We start from the raw sequence: 20,824 nt of genomic DNA on the forward strand, positions 1-20,824 counted from the left end.
AGTTGTAGGTCTCTTTCCTGTCTGTTTGGGTGAGTGGAAAGAGAATGAGGCTTTAAATGCCTTTGGCAATACTGTCTATCCCTTTGTGTTTCGATTTTGCAGTGACTAATTTCCTTCATATTAACTTCATTTCCTTCATGTTTACTGACTGGTTCTGTTAGAATTCATGGAACTGTGGTGGAATCTGCCATTCTGAATGCATGAATCAACTAATTCATCTCTTATCTTGCAATAGATGCAGGAACTGTGGGATAGTGGGAAGCTGACTTCAAAAACACGTTGCTGGGCTCAAGGTATGGACGGCTGGCGACCATTACAAGTCATTCCTCAGCTGAAGTGGTGCTTGCTTGCCAGTGGCCAAGCTGTGTTGAATGAGACTGACCTTGCTACGCTGATACTCAACATGCTCATCACAATGTGTGGATATTTTCCCAGCAGGTAAACACTAAATTTCTGCAGAAATTAGTGGTTAACTTTCTCTTGCAGATGTATAAATGCAGCTTCTGTCTTTGGGCTTTTCTTAGAACCCAAGCAGTATATTAATGAACAGAGTTAAAGATCCTTTTAGTATTAGTAATTAGTCCTGTAGTTAAATAGTTTGTAAATGAAATAGTACTAATACTGTGATATGAACTGCAGGAATCTATGCACAGGCTTTGTATGTTCCTAATGCACAGCAACATAGTCTTGTTTTGACCAACAGGCTCTCATTTAATTTGGAAATAAAGTGTCTGTAATGTATAGTATTAAACCATGCTTACAAATTCTGAATTTTAAACAAACAAACAAACAAACAAAAAAAACAACTTAGAATGGCACTCAATCTAATCTCAATAGCTTGATATTTATGGCTTAATAAAGTTGTTCATTCTTGCAAGAGGAAAGAGGAAAGTCTGCTTAATGCATTACCAATTATTTTTTTAGGGATCAGGACAACGCTATTATAAGGCCGTTGCCTAGAGTGAAAAGGCTCCTGTCAGATAGTACTTGCCTTCCTCATATCACTCAGGTAATCAACTGTTCAAAAATGTGTGGAAATAAGTAAAAGCCTGACTTTTTAGCTTGTTAGTTTCTATATGAAGTGTTCCTTAAATTAAATTTTGAAGTTTAATTGCTTGTCCTGATACTGAGTTGGTTAAAACTGGAATTTTGGATAGGTAATTTGAGTTACTTGAGCAGCTGATGTAAATGCTTGTATTCTTTGGTTTCAGCTGCTGTTGACTTTTGATCCTATACTGGTGGAAAAAGTTGCTATATTGTTGTTTCACGTCATGCAAGATAACCCTCAGTTACCTCGTTTCTATTTGAGTGGAGTATTCTTCTTTATCATGATGTACACGGGTTCCAATGTACTTCCTATTGCAAGGTGAGTCAAAAATAACTTAAAATGCCTCTCAACCAGTTGTTCTTGAAATGGCTACTACTCTAAACACTCCTGGGAATGTTTTGTTAGAACCAATGTGAGACTGCAGGCAAACACTTTCTTCTAAAATAATCATTTCTGCACAGTCAAGTCAACTGTTAACAGCATGAATTGCTTATGACCCTGCCAGGGAGGGAAGTGTTGTCTTGTTTCATCTATAAAGTGTTGCAGGAAGGAGTCTGTAGGGAAAGGCTGTCTCTATCAGCTTCTGTTTTCAGTTGTTGGATTTTTTTATATGGAAGAAAAAGCTTTTGGGAAGACCTTCAAACTGAAGTGGTAAACATAAGATAACGCTTAAACATAGAAATACGTAGAGGGGTTTGCAAGATTTTCATGGATTTTTTTTCAGATTCATTCAGTGATTATTGTTACTCTTTTATTTTGAAGTGAGTGTGTGAGACTGGCCAGCTGGGTTATATTGCTCTGCTTATCTTTCAAAGGTGTTTTAAGTATCAATTAAAACAGAAAATACTGTTTGTTTTGTAGGTTTTTGAAATATGCACATACAAAGCAAGCCTTCAAGTCTGAAGAAGTGAGTAAATTATAAAAACTAATTCCCTGTTTCCAAATGGTTTTGCAAGCGACCTGTGGTTGCTTCAACAGTACTTCATGCTTTTCTTCTCAGTTCCTAAGAATTAAAGATCTGTAAGGGAGAGGTGAGGAGGGTCTTGCCGATCTGGAGTTGGTCAGGAAGGCTGAATTCAGATTAAATGTGGGATGACAGTGTCATGTTTTTGTTGTTTATTTGTTTTTATAGACTAAGAGTCAAGATATAGTTCAAAGAAGTATACTTGGACATGTTCTTCCTGAAGCAATGGTGTGTTACCTGGAAAATTACGAGCCAGAAAAATTTTCAGAGATATTCCTTGGGGAATTTGACACTCCAGAAGCAATTTGGAGCAATGAAATGAGGTAACTTTCCCATTTTTTTTCCTATCAGAGGGATGAGTCTGAGCAACTACATCTCATGCTGAATAGGTCTTAGTTTTAACTTTTCTGAAGTCTAAAATAGCTGTTTTCCATGTTTGTACTGAATGTTTGTTTTTGTTTTTTTTGCATTCTGCGTGGGCAATGTCCTGTGCTTCTATCAAAAATAACAGGGAGATTTTCAGAAAGAAAGGGATTTTCTTTTTCTGTGAACTTCTGACAATGTCTTACATCTGTGCTGTGCTTTGTACTTGAGTTCCTTTCATGTGTGGGGAATACACTACCACTGTAGACTGCAATATAGTTATGCTCATTAACTACTGTCTCCTGTCTAGGAGAGTCAACACTAATATTACAATAAATTTTTCAGGTCTTCCAAGATTGAGGGAGGAAAAATGTTACTTTGGGCTATTTTTAAATAGCTTCATGACAGAGTGGGGCAATAGTCCCTTCTGTAACTTGGCATATAACTTGGGGAAATCTTTGTTAGAAGTTGTTGAATCTACTTCTACAGTTACTGTATTTTGAGGACTGTGCTTGTCAAGTGTCAAACCTAACTTTGTAACTTTCAGACGTCTTATGATAGAGAAGATTGCTGCTCATCTTGCTGATTTCACTCCTCGCCTTCAGAGCAATACAAGGGCACTCTACCAATACTGTCCTATCCCAGTCATCAACTATCCACAACTGGAAAATGAACTGTTCTGTAATATTTATTACCTCAAGCATCTTTGTGATACACTGAGATTTCCAGACTGGCCAATTAAAGATCCAGTAAGTAAGAATTTTAGGACTCATTTAGTTCTTGTTCTTTCAGACTCATAAAATTGGGATTTGTAACAAAATGTAAGGAAATCAAGTGTTATGTTTGTTGGAAGTAAATAATCAATCCTTTCTTTTCAGTTAGTAAGCAAACAGGTTAAACATTCCTTTATCTTAAAACAGAATAGACCTCATGCTATGTAGCAGCCAGAGGTTAAGCAATTCTTGCAGAGGCTTTAAAAAACAAATAATCAAAAACACATCCAACCACTTAAACTTTAGTGTTTCAGTGAACCTCAGCTGGTGGGGGAAAAACATTTTTTTTAGTTCTTATTTCTCAGTGCTGCAGAGGAAACCGAGCAGCTTGATACTAACGGAATTGATAAGATCTTGATACAATTAGCAGTCTAGATCCATCTAGTCATTTTCACTTATTTATGCAGCTTTATGGTTCCTGTAGCTGTGAACTATTACATATCATTTAAGTGCTTCTCCATCTTCTCTTGTGACTGTTCCATAAACATGTAGGCAGCCTAAATATTGAATAAAATGTAGCACTAAAGTGAAGCAAAGTCTTGATCCCTTATCTGACTGGAGGAAGAATCGTAACTATTAACAATAAAAGGATGAGGTAAATAGTCTCTGAATTTGGGGTAATAGGTGGTAAGGATATGTTCACAGCAAAATGTGGCTTTAATAAAGATATATACTGCATTGAGTATGAATGAAATGCTAATGAACTGAAATTATTTAGATCAAACTTCTGAAAGACACGCTAGAAGCCTGGAAGAAGGAGGTGGAGAAGAAGCCACCTACCATGTCAATAGATGATGCTTATGAAGTTCTTAACCTTCCCAAAGGACAAGGACAGTAAGTTGTTTCCAGTGTATGAAGTTGTATAATTTCTGTACAGTGAACAAACTGAAGCTTATCTCAGTAATTGCAACCAGTTACTGGTTTCAGTTCAGTTAAATTTAGTACCTGCGTCTATCACAGTGGAAGATTGCTTTTCTCTATGATCCAGAGCATTGAAAATCCAGCTCTTTTTCTTAGAGAGAATCACTGTGAAATGTTCAGATGAACTGAAACTGGGAAAAATGCTTTGAGCTGTCCCTTAACTTTCACTAGGCTATTCTACGTGGTGAATATTAGACTAAAGCATATTAAGCACAGAATAAAGCAGAATACTCAAAGTAGAACTCAGCTTCTCTAAACTTCCTTCTGCCTGCCATATGTTGTCCTGTTTCTTGATGATAGCAGTGGAATTTCTTACTCAGTACCTTGACACTTGTTTTTAACTTCAGGCCTCTATAAGTAAAATACCCCTGTTTTGTAGTAGTGCATCAAGAGCTGTACACTTACTACGAGTTATGAACTCAGACATCCAGACTTCTAACTTTTATCACTAACAGTTCATTTATATTCTTCTTATAACATACACAGTGACATTAAGTTAGTTCTGGTTCGTATATCTGAGCAAGAGGTGCTGGAACTTCTGTTTTGTGGCTGCATGATTACTTGGTCAGTTCAGGTGATAGAGCAGGATTCTCAGAGTGAAGCAGAGAGCCTTGTTGTTTTCACTTAATTTTGGGTACTACTGTTAATAGTGTTTTGAGAATTGAGGCTTGGGTTGTTTTTGTTGTTATTTGGTGTAACGGGATTTGTTTTCTGACAGGCATGAGGAAAGCAAGATCAGGAAAGCTTATTTCAGGCTCGCTCAAAAATATCACCCAGACAAAAATCCAGAAGGCAGGGTATGTATAACTAACATTAATAAATGGGGACAAATTCTGCTGTTAAAGAGTTCTTAATGTCCACTTTAATTTTCTATCTCCCTTTTGCACATTATATCTTTATTTGTATTGCAGGATTCCAACTAGTGCTGCAGATGAGTAATTTAACTGATACTGCTTAGCAAATGTTAGGGTTTTCACAGTAAACTCTTGTATAATCAGATGAAACCACATCTCAGAAAGCATCTAGTTTAAACAGTTACTCTGCATGTAAGGAAGCTGATAGCTCACTTTCAAAGACACTGAGTCCTCTGCCCATTCCTACTATCAATTAAATTTTATTTTCTTGTAAGAGACTTAGTTTTAATCTTTTTCCTGTGGTGGAGTTCAGACAGTAGAAGAAAACTCAACTGTGAACAGGTGCATCTGGGGTTATGCAGAATATTTTCTGAAGCATAATAAGGCAACAAACCAGTATAGTGGCTGATGGATGTTTTGTTTTACCTGCATACAAATTGAGCTGTAGACTTGTAGTAATTTGGAAGTTGTTATCTTCACTTACAGGATATGTTTGAGAAAGTTAACAAAGCATACGAGTTTCTGTGCACAAAGTCTGCCAAAGTGATAGATGGGCCAGATCCTGAAAACATCATTTTGATTCTGAAAACTCAAAGCATCCTCTTCAACAGGCATAAAGAAGGTAGGTGTGCTGTCTCAGAAGAAAGTTTTATATTCATTTCTGTAATGGACATTGTGGTCAGCTTTAACCTTCAAAGTTCTTTAGTCTCCATTCTGTTGATCTGGTTTCTGGCTTGCCACAGCATTATGTCAGTTTGGTAGAGGGCTTCAAAGTAGGACTTCTTTCTACGAAATAAAATTTCTAATTAAACCTAATTAGAAAAAGCTTAAGTAGCTTTTTGAAATTCTGTGCTCCGGTACTAATCAGTTTGAATCTTCCTCCATACGTAACTGAGACTTTTTGTCTATTCAGAAAGGTCCTCACTAGCACTGAGTAAACAGATTCTGGGTATATTCTTTATATATATATTATATATATATATATATATATATATAATATTATATTATTATAATAATAATTAATAATATTATATTATATATAATTATTAATAATTATAATATTATTATTTATATATATTCTTTTTATATATATATTCTTTAATAACCATGTAAGTGTAATCATGCAGAAATTCTGATTGGAATCCCCAGATGGGTGAGCTGTAATGCCACCTCTCAGGGCCCAGATGAGAGAGAGGTATGATTTGAGTATCCTAATCCCAGGCTCTAACTGCGGTTTCTCCCTGGCAGCTGCTGACGTGTCCAGAAGTTTCAGAGCCAAACATGTTCCACTGTGTGTGTGACAGTATAACCTTAAATGAAAAATGTTATATACAGTGGTAGCTTTGTCATGTATAAGTAGTAATGTTACTGTAGGTTTAAGTAGGTCTACTCAGTCATCACCTGAGCTTTTTTTTTTTTAATCACTGCTGGCTTCCAAAGTAATGAAGAATAAAACCACTTAAAACAGAATTGCTGTGCCAAACAAATGGGGCCTTACGTGCTCCTTCTTAAACCTAAGACAACCCTGTCTTAGGGAAGACTAATAGCAAAGCTGAACAGATGTTTTCCTGAAGGTGGACATTATTTGGAAAGCTAGTAGCTTGGGGGCTTTGTGAGCTGTGGATAAGTCTTTTTATCTTGAAGTTTTGTTTTGTTTTTTTGTGAATCTGTACCTTATATTTTGTCAGCTTCTAGCATGAACAGTGTGATGTGTCAGGGAGCTGGATTGTGTGGGCTAATCCCTCTTATTCCAGTTTTCCTAAGTATTGGCTTTCTTGGACTCTTTCTATGCTCATATATGTTCCAGTGATAAGTATGTTATGTTTTCAATGGTATAAACTCTGCCTATATGTAATCTTCAAGACCTTTCTTTTTTTCAGAGTTGAAACCTTACAAGTATGCAGGCTATCCTATGCTGATTAAGACTATTACCATTGAAACATCAGATGACCTCTTGTTTTCCAAAGAATCTCCTTTGTTGCCTGCTGCCACAGAACTTGCTTTCCATACAGTCAATTGTTCAGCATTAAATGCAGAAGAACTGAGAAGAGAAAATGGAATGGAGGTAGATTAAAATAAACTTATTTATGGTTGCTTGGTTGGTTTTAAGTCTTTTCCGCAATGGAAAATTTTAGATTCCTCAGTGCAGAGGTCATTAAGGGATCATTCTTGAGACTTAGCTCCATTTGTACATGTTTTCTTTTCTGGATATAGAGAAATCTGCTGCAGAGTACACTCCTTGCTAGGCTTAGACTTGTTTGCTGAACTGTGAATAAGAAAACTACATATGATGTTTATCTACTTACTTATCAGCCTCTGTTGAGGGCTTCTGTATTCTTTATGTGAAACAGTGATAAACATGAAGAAGCCACTTAAGCAGAAATGTTTTTTTGTGCATATTTGCTCACATGTAAATGCTGTCCACTCTTGTCAAGCCCCAAATGCTAGTACCAGCACTTGAAAGGATTTTTTTTCCTGAGCTTTGTCAAATAGGAATTCCATTCAGCCAGTATATATATGGGCTTACCAAACTTGTTTTATTTCTGCCAACCTTTGTCAGTTTTCGTGACTGAGCTTCCATATCATCCAATTATCACAGGTATTGCAAGAAGCGTTTAATCGTTGTGTGGCAGTCTTGACTCATTCTAGTAAGCCAGATGATATGTCTGTACAGGTAAGTTATAGTAACTTTAATTTATATCAGTCTTCTGACAAACTGCATGTATATGTTTTTTAAAAAAAAAAAGATTGTAAACTTATGTTTCCCTTTCAATTGGTGCCAATGAAGTGTTTCTTTTTATAGGTGTGTGGATATATTAGTAAATGCTACAGTGTGGCAGCTCAGTTTGAGGAATGCAGAGAGAAAATTACAGAAATGCCTAACATCATTAAGGACCTCTGTAGGTTACTGTATTATGGCAAGGTAAGAGCTCTTGTCCTTTTCCTAAATAAATACTTGCTATTAAATGTTTAGGGCAGTCTTCTCATTTTAAGGCAAACAGACTAGGATCCTGTAAGATCTCAGTATATTTTTATGGGGTATCGCACTCTAGTGCCTTGTTTTTTATTTCTTTATTTATATCAGGGTAGTGGACTTAAAATACAATCATTATCAAGGTTTTGCATACTTTTAAATGTTAACTGGTGTGCTAGGGTTAGATCTTGTATAAACACTTCTAAATCAGCATAATTTCTGGGAACTTCAAGAAGTTTCTTGCTGATTAGCTCTTAGAACTTGTGTGGTGTTATAACTGCAGAATTTATGTTGAATTGAGAATGGCAAACTCATCTCCAACTTCTCATACTAAGTGAAAATGTGAAAGCTTGAATGAGACTACGTAGTATTTGACTATAGGTCAAATGCCTTTGCCTTTTCTTTAATCCCTGCAGAGCACATGTATTGCTGTAAAACACTTGCATGGGAACCTGTGTGACCTTCAGTTGTTATTTCACTAGCTCATCCACACTCATTTCTAGTCTTAAGAAACAGCTATTCAAAGATCCTTCTCTTGAAGGATGCTGACTAATTAGGTATATTTGTTGGTTACCAAACATTGGACTTCAACTGCATATGTTTTGTCATCTTCATCTAAATGCTGATTAACAAGTTTTAACTGACTCTTTGCTGGGTAAGGCAGCCAGATGGCTTTTGTTTGTTACGAGTACTGAAGTGAACTTTTTTTCCTTTCAGAACATACCACGAGTAGCTTCTCTGGGAGTAGAATGTGTCAGCTCCTTTGCTTTAGATTATTGGCTACAAACACACTTGTTCCAAGCGGGAGTTCTGTGGTACCTGCTGGGTTACCTATTCAACTATGACTATACGCTAGAGGAGAGCGGTATTCAGAAAAGCGAGGATTCCAATCACCAGGTAATGTTAAAAAGGTGCAGGGTTTCAAACACCATGGGTGGTTGTTTGCCATCTTTTACTAATAAAAGTATGCTTAGATATTCTTTAACATCAGTGAATTACATGAACAAATGTTAAAACTAAAGAGCAACGATTTCTGGTATAATTCACACAGGAGAGGATTTTTATGTACCATTAACAGTAAAGAGGTAAATTTGTGCTAGGAGAAGGGAAAACAACTTCTCTGGAGTCTCAGCTAGTGATTCCACGAACATATCTAACGTACCACTTCAGTGCTGCATTGTTAGTTTGGCCCAGGGGTATGCAGGTGGTTCACACTCCATTTTCTTTAGCTAGTGACCTTATAAGTTGGGCACTTCTCAGCTACTGAATGGGATGGGCCTTGAACAGTATTTTATTTAATAACTCTGGTAGCACTGTTGGAAAAGGCTTACAGTGTTATTTAACAACTGCTAGCAGGAACTGTTTTCTGTTCAAAAGCCATCTAGTGTAACAGTTTCTGTAGCTTTTGGCTCATTTCAGTGACCCAAGTTTTTTCTGCTCATGTGTAACTGCATCTATTGAGCCAGTAATGGTATTAGGCATCAGTGAGTAATCAGTGATGCAGGTAAGCATGAACACGAGTTTTGTTCATCTTGGTGTATCACAGTATCGTGCGAGTTGGAAGGGACCTTAGAGATCGAGTCCAGCTCCCGGGATTCGAGCCCTCTGTGTAGCAGAGCAGCATTTCTACCACTTACGCCACAGGGGGGATTCGAACCCCTGTGATAATTCTGTGATTCTGTGATTCTGTGAACCCCGGGCCTCTGGTGTTGCAAGCAGCAACTTATACCACTGTGTGATAGTGTTGGATGAATCTTGCTAGTTATTGTGGTACTTTCCAGCAGTTCTTGTCTTAAAGTTGCTTTTATATTTTTCAGGAGGTAGCAAATAGCCTTGCTAAACTCAGTCTGCTAGCCTTGAGCCGACTTGGAGGGTATCTCTCTGAAGAACAAGCTACACCTGAAAACCCAGCAATCAGAAAAAGCTTGGCTGGAATGCTAACACCCTATATTGCAAGGAAACTTGCTGTGGTCAGTGCTACTGAGGTAAGCATCTGTTGGCCAAAACCTTCTCTAGGGAGTTATGGAAGAAGTAATTAGTCACTTGTAATGTTCTTAAAGCACAGGGCTCTCTTACACCAACCTGGTGCAGAGAACAGCAGTGTAATTTTTCTCTGCAGCTGGAGTAATGGCAACAACAAAAGCTGTTTTAGCCTTAAGCTCAGTGGGCAGAATCTGTAGAATAAGATGTGCAAGACAAACATGGAAAGAAAGAAGCTGAGTTAAGTGTTCGTAGATTAAGGACTATAATGTTAGCAATGTCTAAACTTTAAGTGCTGAGAAAGTCATCTATGTAATGTTGTAGTTAATTGCTACCCGCTCTCAAAACCAGGAGAATCTGAAGTGCAGCTTGAGGAAGAATAAAGGGAACTTAAAATACAGACTGTACTGTACCAAATAGCTAACATGTTTTTCCTGATATTTGGAAAGCTTGACTCTTGAAACCTGCTAACGAAGGTTTCATCTCATGAAACATGAAGTTTAGAACTTAGCTTTGGTTATACAGGGTAGATGTAGTAAATCATGTATATTCCTTGTCTCTCAGACCCTGAAGATGCTTAACAGCAACACAGAGAACCCCTACTTGATCTGGAACAATGGGACAAGAGCTGAATTACTTGAATTCTTGGAATCTCAACAAGAAAGCATGATTAAGAGAGTAAGGCTTTTCATATTTCAAAAATGGATAAATAAATTAAAGATGAATAGTAATGGGATTTAAAACTATTTCGTGTTTTGGTACATCTGCTTATAATACAGTGGTATAGGTGAGCAGAAACCTTTGATGGATATCTGTTTTAAGTGTTGTCTGTTTCATTGCCCAGGTTATTGCTTTATCCTTTCTACACGGTTATTTTCTTTCTGAGCTTGACCTGCTTGTCTCTTTGCTTAAAGGGTGAATGTGACAAGAGCTATGGATCCGATTTTGTCTTCAGTGACCATGCAAAAGAACTTATTGTGGGAGAAATTTTTGTTAGAGTCTACAATGAGGTTCCTACCTTCCAACTAGAGGTGAGATCTGGCTGGAATCTTTCTGTTAAACCCCAGACTACTACATTGAAATGTTACTTTATTTACCTGCTGGTACAAATGAATAGAAAACATGATTTTATGGAAGCTATGGCTAACAGAATGAGTGTGTTTTGGGATGTTTCTATTGGAACAGAATAAACGAACAAGAATGAGTTAGTCGTGAAGATAGGCTGCTGTATACCAGTAGGTGGTGATTCTGCTGATTGGCTTTGTTTCCTTTCTATACTTATGAACTGTTATACATGCTAAGCAATTGAAGTAGCTTTCTAAGGGTGAGTTAATGCATTATTTGAGTTAGCATGGGTCAAGTGCTATAGCCACGATAGTGGAGAAATGCTTCTTGTTTGGGAAGAGCTGTTAAATGTGGGGTAAGTAATTTGGCTAAGTTTTTCTGTAGTATGAATCCTGTTGCATCGCAAAACTTGACGATGTTCTCATCTCTTCAAAGCTTCCTAAAGCATTTGCTGCAAGCCTTCTGGATTACATAGGTTCACAAGCACAATACCTTCATACATTAATGGCAATAACACAGACTGGGAAAGTAGAGTCCAATCAACATGGAGATCGGTTACGGAGAGTTGAAATGGCTCTGGAGGCTCTGAGAAATGTAATAAAACACAACCCAGGTAGGCTCAAAAAAGCACTTTGCTAATTGGATTTCTTAAACACAAACTCAAAATACAGAACTCTAGTCTTAAACTTCTTCTCGCTGAAAGATATCTTTGCTGGCTGACAAACCTTAATATTATTGATAGTCTACATGTAGGCTTGGATTTCTGGAGAACACTATCAGTGTATGTATTAGTTTGCTGCAAAATCTGAGCCTTACCTGTCTTCTCTGAAGCATTAGCTTTTAACTTCAACTTTGGACTGCCATTCTTTCAAAATTCTATTCTTTCAAAATACTGTTGACCTGAGACTTTGTGGAGGCAAGATTTAATTCTACAGTAGTTCCTGTCTTGTAGGAGCTGCTGTAATTACTTGACTATATATAAGCAATAGGTCTTTACTATCTCTTTGCAAGACAAATGTGGACTTAGGATGATGTTCAGTGAATGTTTGGGCAAATATGAGGTGAATCATTTTTGATCTCTTCCAGGTTCTGAATGTGAATGTATAGGCCACTTTAAGTTGATATTCTCCCTTCTGCGTGTTCATGGAGCTGGCCAGGTGCAGCAGTTGGCTCTGGAGGTAAAAGCAAGCAAACGAAAAAGCAACAAAAAGTTCCCAACCAATCAGCATATATCAACTGGTTATGTAACTGTTATGGGTAGCATCTGAAACATGTCAGGGTCTGGGGTCCAAGCTGTCAGGCAGCTCCTTTGAGGAACAAGTTACAGTTTATGTCCTTGTCCCCTTCATCTCTGACATAAGTCAATTTGATGTCAGGATTAAATGCTGTATATTGGGTAGTAAGTTGCTTCATCATAAACTGCATTTTTTCTTAACAATGTCTGAAAAGCTGGAACGAATCAAGCCTTGCTTTTTCACTTTTACAGGTAGTGAACATAGTAACAAGTAACCAAGAATGTGTTAACAACATTGCAGAAGCGATGGTTCTTGCAAATTTACTGGCACTCCTGCATTCCTTACCTTCAAGTATGTACTGTATAATTCTTGGAGTCTTCAGCAGAGGCGATTACAAAAACCATTCTAAGTAACCCGATCATTACCTTAAATGTGTGAGCTGAAGCATTTGAGTTTCAGATATTCAAATTGCATTTGAATTGCACGTGATTTAATTGACTGTTTCAAGGAATTTGGGTAGTAAACATTCAATTAAACTGAAATTTATGATTGATGTTCCTTATTAGCTCTTGGATTAGTGAAGAACTTTCTATGTAGTTTATTAATACCTTTTACCTTGACAGGTCGGCAGCTTGTCCTTGAAACGTTGTATGCTTTGACATCTAGCACCAAAATAATTAAAGAGGCCATGGCAAAAGGTACGGTGGTAAATCAAAATCCCATTTTTCTGAAACATGACTTAAAATAACAGTGGTCAAATCAATAAGTTTATACTACCTGTGGGTAGAAAAAAGCTTGAATGCTTTCTTATTTCTTTGTACAGGTGCTTTAATCTACTTGCTAGATATGTTCTGCAACTCAACTCATCCACAGGTCCGAGCCCAAACAGCGGAGCTCTTTGCCAAAATGACTGCAGATAAGCTGGTGGGTCCAAAGGTAAGGATCATAACAGCTCTAGTGAGAGCTCATCTTGACGGTGCCAAGCACTCTAAAGACTGAACAAAACCAGCTTTTCTGCAAATTAAATGTTCATGTGAGAAGCAAACTATTTTTCTCAAAAAACATAGTTTTTACTTTCTGAATGGGCTGTTAGTTACAGTGAATAAAACACTTCTGATAATAAGCAGTTTGGTTTCAGTTTGTAATGACTGTAACATTAGATACCTAGACTTCAAATACTACACTGGCTAGCACTATTTAAAGTCAAGCACTGTTCTTTCTGTTCTGTAGCTGCACTTCATGGAGTTCTCAGCTTGTTCTGTCAGTGAGTTTTGTTTTGGGTGTTACGGTTTACTAAAGGTCAGTTGTGTCTGTCCTTCCTAGGTTAGGATTATGCTGATGAAATTTTTACCTGGAGTCTTCATGGATGCTATGAGGGACAACCCTGAAGCTGCTGTTCATATCTTTGAGGGAACTCATGAAAATCCAGAGTTAATTTGGAATGACAACTCCAGGGAGAAAGTATCAACAACAGTTCGAGAAATGATGCTTGAGTACGTAAAGACCTGCTGCCTTTGTATTTCCTCAGCTGACACACTCTTAGTGGTAGTGAATGGCAACAAAACGTTCCTCCTTCATATGTCAAATGTTAGAATAAATGAGAGACAGAAAGGAGTGTAAGATGTCCTAGAGAAAGAGCACAGGATAAACAACAACCATGCTTGCTGCACAGAGGCCATGCTTCACTCCTGTACTACCTTCAGGCTTACCAGAGAGTGACATTTGGGGAGTTCTGCTTCATAACAAAGGGAAGATGGAAAACCAAATGCCCACAGGCCAAAAATGATAGCAGTCTCAGTATTTCCACTGTACTATTTCTCACCATCTGTAAACTCAGATATTAGTAGCACTGTAGGCAGCCTCCATTTCTGTTTTCAGAACCTCCTTTGAATGTATGAGAGTAAGTAACAATTTTGAAATAGAAATTGACATTTTGACATAGCCATGAATTACTGGAATCAGGAGCCTATGAAACACAGGCTTTCTATTTTGTCTCTTAGTGTGTATGACAAACTGCAGAGTAGACTGCTGGTCTGTCCTGCATACCTGGAACAGTTCAGCTTTTACCTGTTTCTCAGCTCATTCCAAATGAAATTTGTTATTTTTCCGTGGCAAATTCCATGTCTCTGCCAGAGCCACTACAGAAACTATCACAGCGCTCTGTCTGTAAGAAGCAGAATCTTTGCAATCCATATATTAGTGAAACATGTTCCCTGTTGTATACTGTGTGTTTAACGGTGACCCAGATGTGATGCAAGCATTACCTGGGTCAGTGCTCACTGCTGAGAGATTTGGGAGGAGGAGAATGGGGTTTAAAAACTACTGGAACTACCTTACAAACGATGGAGGGATTGATGTGGTATCAAGCAGGAAAGGAAGACCTTTGTTTTGTTTTTTACTGTTCTTTAAAACATACCCTTTTTTTATTTTATAGGCACTTTAAACTTCAGAGGGACAACCCTGACACTAACTGGAAGGTAAAAGTGTACTTTTTCTGCTTGGGATCTCCCCAGGGAGAGTATAAGACAAGTGATAATACACACATGTAGGTAACATTCTGTTGATGTGCTTTCTTCTTTCTCAGAGTATCAATAGGAACCCAGTGCTGCAGTGGCACTTTTAATTTTGTTTTCACTACTACTTGTACTTTGAAATCAGACACTTAGCAGTACTTTTGCCAGCAGTACTCTGAGTTCTCTGACAGTTCAGGTCATTCTAAGACTTAAATAATTCAGTGACCATAAGGAGTACCGGTTTGCTGGAAGAAGTCCTGTGACTTGTTAGGTAGCTGTAGTAAACTACCAGGTGACAAGTCAGCATTCAGAAACATTGATGACACGTTGGATCTCAAAGATGATTATCCTGAACTGTTCATTGTGTCAGCTTTATCAGGACCAATTACTGTTTCTGCAGATGCTCCTTGCTAAGTAATAACTCCCTGTTGTTTGCAACTTAACAGCTGCCTGAAGACTTTGCTGTGGTTTATGGTGAGGCGGATGGTGAACTTTCAGTAGGAGGAGTCTTCTTAAGGATATTTATTGCCCAGCCGGCCTGGGTTTTACGGAAACCAAGAGAATTTCTCATTGCGCTGCTGGAAAAGTTTACTGAACTACTGGAGAAAAATAACCCTCATGTAAGATGATTGCTTTTCTAACTCTACTCTTTGAGTTTGTCTAGTAGTCTCACACTGCTGGACTTTCAGTATCTGATTACCTTTGATTCTCACACCTTCCTTATACTATGAATTATTTGTTTGTCTGCTTCAATGTAGAAGTGTGTAGGTATGCTTAAGCAATTTCTGCATAGGAGTGATTTTAAAGTCCCTGAAGCCAAAGAAGTATCTTATAAGTCTTAGAGGCTTATGTTACAGTAAAAGACTTAAATTGTTATTCAGTGACTGGCCAATGTAACAAAATAGCACTTGCTTTAAGCAGATTAATCTCTTTCACACCTTCACGGTTCGAATCCCCCTGTGGCGCAAGTGGTACAAGTGCTGTTCTGCTACACAGGAAGGCTCGAATCCCAGGAGTTGGACTCGATGATCTCTAAGGTCCCTTCCAACTCGCACGATACTGTGATACTGATGGTATAAATGATATGACCAGAATAAGGTTCCCACCTAAGAATTAGCTTAATGCAGAAGAGCTAATGTTAAGTAGTTTAAGAATATTTTTCAAGCTAGTAGCTTCGTTATATTAACCAAATTTTTAAACACCATTCAGACAGCTTCTAGCTTATATCTGCAGGGAGACAACTAAGTTGCACACTGAATAAAACAGACATCTTGATTACAAACACATGATGGCAGTCTGTGTAAGCATGCAAAACGCAGCATGTGTCAGTGCTGTTGTGCACTGCAGAAACTTCCAAAGCATTTAAGAGGTGTCACAGTGTTGTGATTCTCCTGAACATGTTAGCATGTGCTGCTGTGTGTACATAGCCAAACATCAGGTTCTCTAGTTAGTGAAAATGGTACTTAATTTACATGTAATCTGTGTTCCAGAGATTCAGTGGATGTTTCCTACTATTGGAGCTGATTGCATTCTCCTAAACTTCTTGTGTTAAGTCTCAGTGCAAAGCCACACAATACAAATAGTGGGAATGCAATATATGCTGTAATGTGGGACAATAGAGAAATGCTACATGTATGAGGCTTTACTGACTTAGATTTTCTGGTTTTGTTTTTTTCCTACAGGGAGAAACCTTAGAAACCATTACCACAGCAACTGTGTGCCTGTTCAGTGCCCAGCCTCAGCTAGCTGATCAAGTCCCTCCCCTCGGTCATCTTCACAAGATACTCCAAGCTATGAACCACAAGAACAATGCCATTCCTAAAAGTGCCATTCGGGTCATGCACATACTGTCTGACAATGAGGTACTGAATCATCTGAGCATTCAGGGAGAAAAGTGTAGTTTGGAGTATTTCTATCACTTACTGGTTCTCACAGAAGAGTGTAAATACTGCAAGCTGGGTGAACGTTTGATGGAGGATTGATAGAATAAAGGAAACATAATTTCATGTGGAAACTTTAGAGGTGGCTGACCAGATCTGGCATAAAGTAAAGTGTTCTGATTTCTTTCTTTGTAGCTTTGCGTTCGAGCGATGGCATCACTTGAGACCATAAGCCCTCTCATGAATGGAATGAAAAAGAGACCAGATGTAATTGGTGTGGCCTGTGAAGCACTTAATCGAATGTTTCAGAAGGAACAAAATGACTTAGTAGCCCAAGTGAGTGTGTTCTCATTCTGTAGAGATGTGATATTTGGCTCTCAAGTCTGCTCATAGGAACAGAGTTACCATTCTGTGTGCTGCGGTTGATGTGCCCAAAGGACAGGATGCCATCCAGGGAGACCTAGATGGGCTTGAACAGTGGCCCTAGGAGAACCTGATGAGGTTCAGTGAATCCCAGTGCAAGGTCTTGCACCTGGGCTGTGGCAGCCCCCTCCATCAGTACAGGCTGGGGTGTGCAAGGATGGAGCACAGCCCTTCTGGAAAGGACCTAAGAGAGTTCTGATAGATGGGAACATGGCCTTTCAGTATTTAAAGGGGGACTGTAAGGAAGGACAGGCTCTTCAGCAGGGTCTGCTTTGATGGGACAAGGGGAAATGGTTTCAGACTGAAAGAGGAGAGATTTAGACTGGACATAAGGAAGAAGTTTTTCACAATAAGGGTGGTGAAGCACTGGCACAGTTTGCCCAGAGAGGAGGTGTGTGCCCCATCCCTGGAGACATTCAAGGTCAGGCTGGATGGGGTTCTGAGCACCTGGTGGAGCTGCAGCTGTCCCTGTTCATTGCAGGGGGGTTGGACTAGGTGACCTCTGAGGGTCCCTTCCAATTCAAATGATTCTGTGATTCAACTCCAGTGTCCAGGAGACCTTCCAAAAGCCATCTAGTTAAATGTGCTTTTCATGTCGGAAAGAAGTCGGGAATCCAAAGTGCAGATTTGATCAAAGATGTTGCCCAAGCATTGAAGCTTCTTGTATTACGGTAGTGTTGTCTTTTGTCTGCTGAGAAAGCATAACATGGAAGCAGCAGGTAATTGCACCCATGCAGAGCAGGATTGTTGGTTAGTATTTTTGCTTTTGCTTATCTGTATTTGGGAGGCTTGGGAAGAAACTGACTAGGTAAATAAATGCTTCGTATTAGCTGTTGTTACTCCTGGTTCACACACAAAGTAATCCAACAGTGTAAAACGTGGAACAACTGGAGCATCGTAGTCCATACTAAGGTGACTCATTTGTGGGTGTTTGCAGGCTTTGAAAGCAGATTTGGTCCCTTATCTTCTAAAACTACTCGAAGGTATTGGTCTTGAGAACCTGGAAAGCCCATCTGCAACAAAAGCTCAGATTGTTAAAGCTCTGAAATCCATGTCTCGCAGCCTACAGTATGGAGAACAGGTATGTACTGGAAAACACTGAACTGTGTTTTGTGTGTTTGGAACTCTGTGTCCAACTCCGAACATCCCTTGTTTGAGATTAAGATTATTGTAGTAAGATTATTATGGCTGTCATGAGCATTGTTCCACCTCAAATGTTACTGAGACATAACAACAAAATCATCATGTATTGGAGCTTGTCCGTCATGGTTTCCTGTGGAGGAGGCATTGATTCAATGCACAGTGAAGAGCACTGGGTAAAAACACAAATCCCAAGTGCAAGAAGTATCCTGTAAACTGCCTGTAGCTTTACTGTCTTCAGAACTGTTGTTAGAAATGTAAATTGGTTTTTGTTGTTGTTGTTGCTGCTTGTCTTGATGAAATGCTTTTGTAGATGACTGCAGCAGTTACGGATGTTTGTGCAGATCAGTTCAAAGCCTTTTCTTGTGCCCTTGTTGAATGCTTTCCAAAGCTCAGGCCTACCTGCAGGAAAGACTTGTCCTTATCTTGCTATAGTATAGCTGAAGTCCTTTTCCCCTTATGTTATAGATGCATGGCAAACAAATGCTTGCAGTGCTGCTTTTCCTCATTGCCAGTCAGTGGGATGAAGGAGAAAGTCAAGCAACTAAATGACTTTTCTTTATGGGTTTTTATGGGTATTTACCCACACAGTTCAAACGGGTAAAAAAAAAAACAAATTGCTGCAGTCTCCTTGTAAATGTGTGCTTCTGTATTCCAGCCTGTGCTGTTTGCTAATCCCCTCAGACAGTTTTAGTTTTAGAAAAGAAGTTTGTTCCCATAGAATGTCGAGTGTCGCTCACTGCCTTAATATCTCCCAATACTACAGGTAAATGAAATTCTGTCTCGTTCTTCTGTGTGGAGTGCCTTCAAAGATCAGAAACATGACTTGTTCATTTCTGAGACTCAGACAGCAGGATACCTCACAGGTGAACAAACCCTTCCTATTTTCGGTCCTATTTTCGTACTGAACTGTTAACTCAGTTGTCAGACTTAACTCTGGAGGTGGTGCTTATCCTCAGTATCTCGTGCCATTACTCAGCCTGAACACTAAATGCTGTAGAAATATCCAAAGCTTCTAAAAACATTTTCATTGAGTTAATTTTCCTCTGATAGAGGAAATGCATTTCTCTGGATAGCCTTTCCTGTACCTACTTTTAAAATCAGAAATGTAATCTGGACACCGACAGGTCTTGCAGGTTTACACTAGGGACAGATTGAATCATCTCTAATGAACGAGGGCAGCTTCTCACTCCTTCTCAGGATCAGCCTGCTTTGGTTTTAGAACAGATTGTTTTCTGAAGTTGGTGTTGGGGGGATTGAGAAGAAAACTCCTCAAAATTGAACTTAAGGCTTTGAAAGGCAGTGATACTTAAGTAGCTGGATGATATTAATTTTGCCTTGTGAATGATGCTGTGTAGCGTAGGGTGTGTGGTCATAGCACAGAGCAGTTTGAAAGCCCTGAGATTGAAGCCATGTTCCTTTCTGTGGTAGGAATGGCCCCGTACCATCACAGGGAGCTCGTAGCACACACGAACTGTGTGGGTACCACAGCTGTGGTGCGCTGTATGCGAGTCCCCTGCTGGTACCATCAGGAATGGAGCTGTGACCCGTGGTGCCACTAATGTCACTAAGGGTGTGAAAGAGCACTCACACCTTTCTTGTAACACATGAAGCAAACAACTGAAATAATGAGGTATAAATCAGATGGGTATGTAGACAGAAAAATTCCCTGTGAGGTATTGGCACATCTTCTGAGAAAATGAAGTAAGAGCTGGTAAGCTCCAGAATTGGGGACTGCAGGAGCAGATAGTTACGTGCCAGTAACTCTCACGTCTTTTCGCAAAAGAATGCTTGAGCTCTGAACAAGAGTTCACTGTTTCTTGCAGCAATGTGCTGTATATTGCACCAATACTGTTTAATGCCAGTTTGACAAAGAGTAGCTGAACACCTCATGCAGTCGGTGCTCGATTCCGTGGTATTTCTTAAATACTGTGAATTACAAATGTGAAGTAAACTCTGGCTGAAGCGCCCACCAGAAACTGCCAGGCTTCAGACCGGGGGCAGCATGGCTGTCTAAACTGCGCTGCTTTAGATTGCCTAATGTAAAACTGCTTGTGGATATAGAACGAAGGGGCTGTACAAATGCAAACTACAGATGGAAACCAAACTACGGGCTTTAGTTTTGACCTGCTTTACCTTGTATTCTGCCTTTGTTTGCTTCAGATTGCTTTGCTATTTGCACTTCCCTTGAAACTTCCCTTGCTTATTTCTCTTCCCTCAGGTGTCTCTTCTCCTTCCCTTCTAACTGGCAGCAGTCCCCTTCACCTGCGAAGTGGGCTTTAGATCTGCTGTGCCAGGCAGCTTGCTAACTTCTGTGTAGCTCTCTAAAGCAGGTAGATACCGTCTTGCAAAATGCACGCCGCATTTGCTGCGTTCCAAGTAACAGATGCATGCCACAGAGTTAACACGTGTGTTCCCAGACTGCACAAACACTGACAAACCTGCCTTCTTTCTGCACGCAGCAGTAGGCAACTAAAAACTGCAGGCGCCGATACTTGCTGGTGTTATGGATGAACTGAACTTCTGAAGGATGTTAGAAATGCTCCCTAATGGAAAGGCTTGAGGAATAAGAGCGCTGGTGGAAATGCTGCACTGAGCTGTTTATAAATGGATCTGGCTCTGTCTGCAGTTGCCTCTGAGGTGCTGCAAAGAGTTCCCTTCCAAAGCCAGGCATCACCTTAGCAGTGGTGC

The 20,824-nt window shown here is 39.2% G+C and overlaps 1 protein-coding gene across 3 annotated transcripts in view; it reads left to right on the forward strand.

The window, feature by feature from the left end:
* DNAJC13 (DnaJ heat shock protein family (Hsp40) member C13) overlaps positions 1-20,824 on the forward strand; it is a 52,210-nt gene that overhangs the window by 29,573 nt on the left and 1,813 nt on the right. For 2 of the 3 annotated variants that reach the window (XM_072330545.1, XM_072330546.1), the window contains 28 exons: positions 236-438; positions 925-1,009; positions 1,212-1,366; positions 1,910-1,955; positions 2,181-2,335; positions 2,923-3,124; positions 3,867-3,982; positions 4,788-4,866; positions 5,410-5,545; positions 6,804-6,988; positions 7,523-7,597; positions 7,727-7,846; positions 8,615-8,794; positions 9,715-9,882; positions 10,442-10,555; positions 10,792-10,908; positions 11,378-11,555; positions 12,029-12,120; positions 12,429-12,528; positions 12,801-12,875; positions 13,001-13,113; positions 13,501-13,670; positions 14,612-14,654; positions 15,137-15,310; positions 16,373-16,552; positions 16,766-16,906; positions 17,931-18,074; positions 18,900-18,999. In XM_072330545.1, the coding sequence (XP_072186646.1) occupies positions 236-438; positions 925-1,009; positions 1,212-1,366; positions 1,910-1,955; positions 2,181-2,335; positions 2,923-3,124; positions 3,867-3,982; positions 4,788-4,866; positions 5,410-5,545; positions 6,804-6,988; positions 7,523-7,597; positions 7,727-7,846; positions 8,615-8,794; positions 9,715-9,882; positions 10,442-10,555; positions 10,792-10,908; positions 11,378-11,555; positions 12,029-12,120; positions 12,429-12,528; positions 12,801-12,875; positions 13,001-13,113; positions 13,501-13,670; positions 14,612-14,654; positions 15,137-15,310; positions 16,373-16,552; positions 16,766-16,906; positions 17,931-18,074; positions 18,900-18,999 (3,646 nt within the window). Of the gene's footprint in view, positions 1-235; positions 439-924; positions 1,010-1,211; positions 1,367-1,909; positions 1,956-2,180; positions 2,336-2,922; positions 3,125-3,866; positions 3,983-4,787; positions 4,867-5,409; positions 5,546-6,803; positions 6,989-7,522; positions 7,598-7,726; positions 7,847-8,614; positions 8,795-9,714; positions 9,883-10,441; positions 10,556-10,791; positions 10,909-11,377; positions 11,556-12,028; positions 12,121-12,428; positions 12,529-12,800; positions 12,876-13,000; positions 13,114-13,500; positions 13,671-14,611; positions 14,655-15,136; positions 15,311-16,372; positions 16,553-16,765; positions 16,907-17,930; positions 18,075-18,899; positions 19,000-20,354; positions 20,467-20,824 lie in introns of all 3 variants that reach the window. The other variant, XR_011902955.1, reaches the window with a different exon arrangement.

Source organism: Excalfactoria chinensis, chromosome 2, assembly GCF_039878825.1.
Source record: "Excalfactoria chinensis isolate bCotChi1 chromosome 2, bCotChi1.hap2, whole genome shotgun sequence".
NCBI lineage: Eukaryota > Metazoa > Chordata > Aves > Galliformes > Phasianidae > Excalfactoria > Excalfactoria chinensis.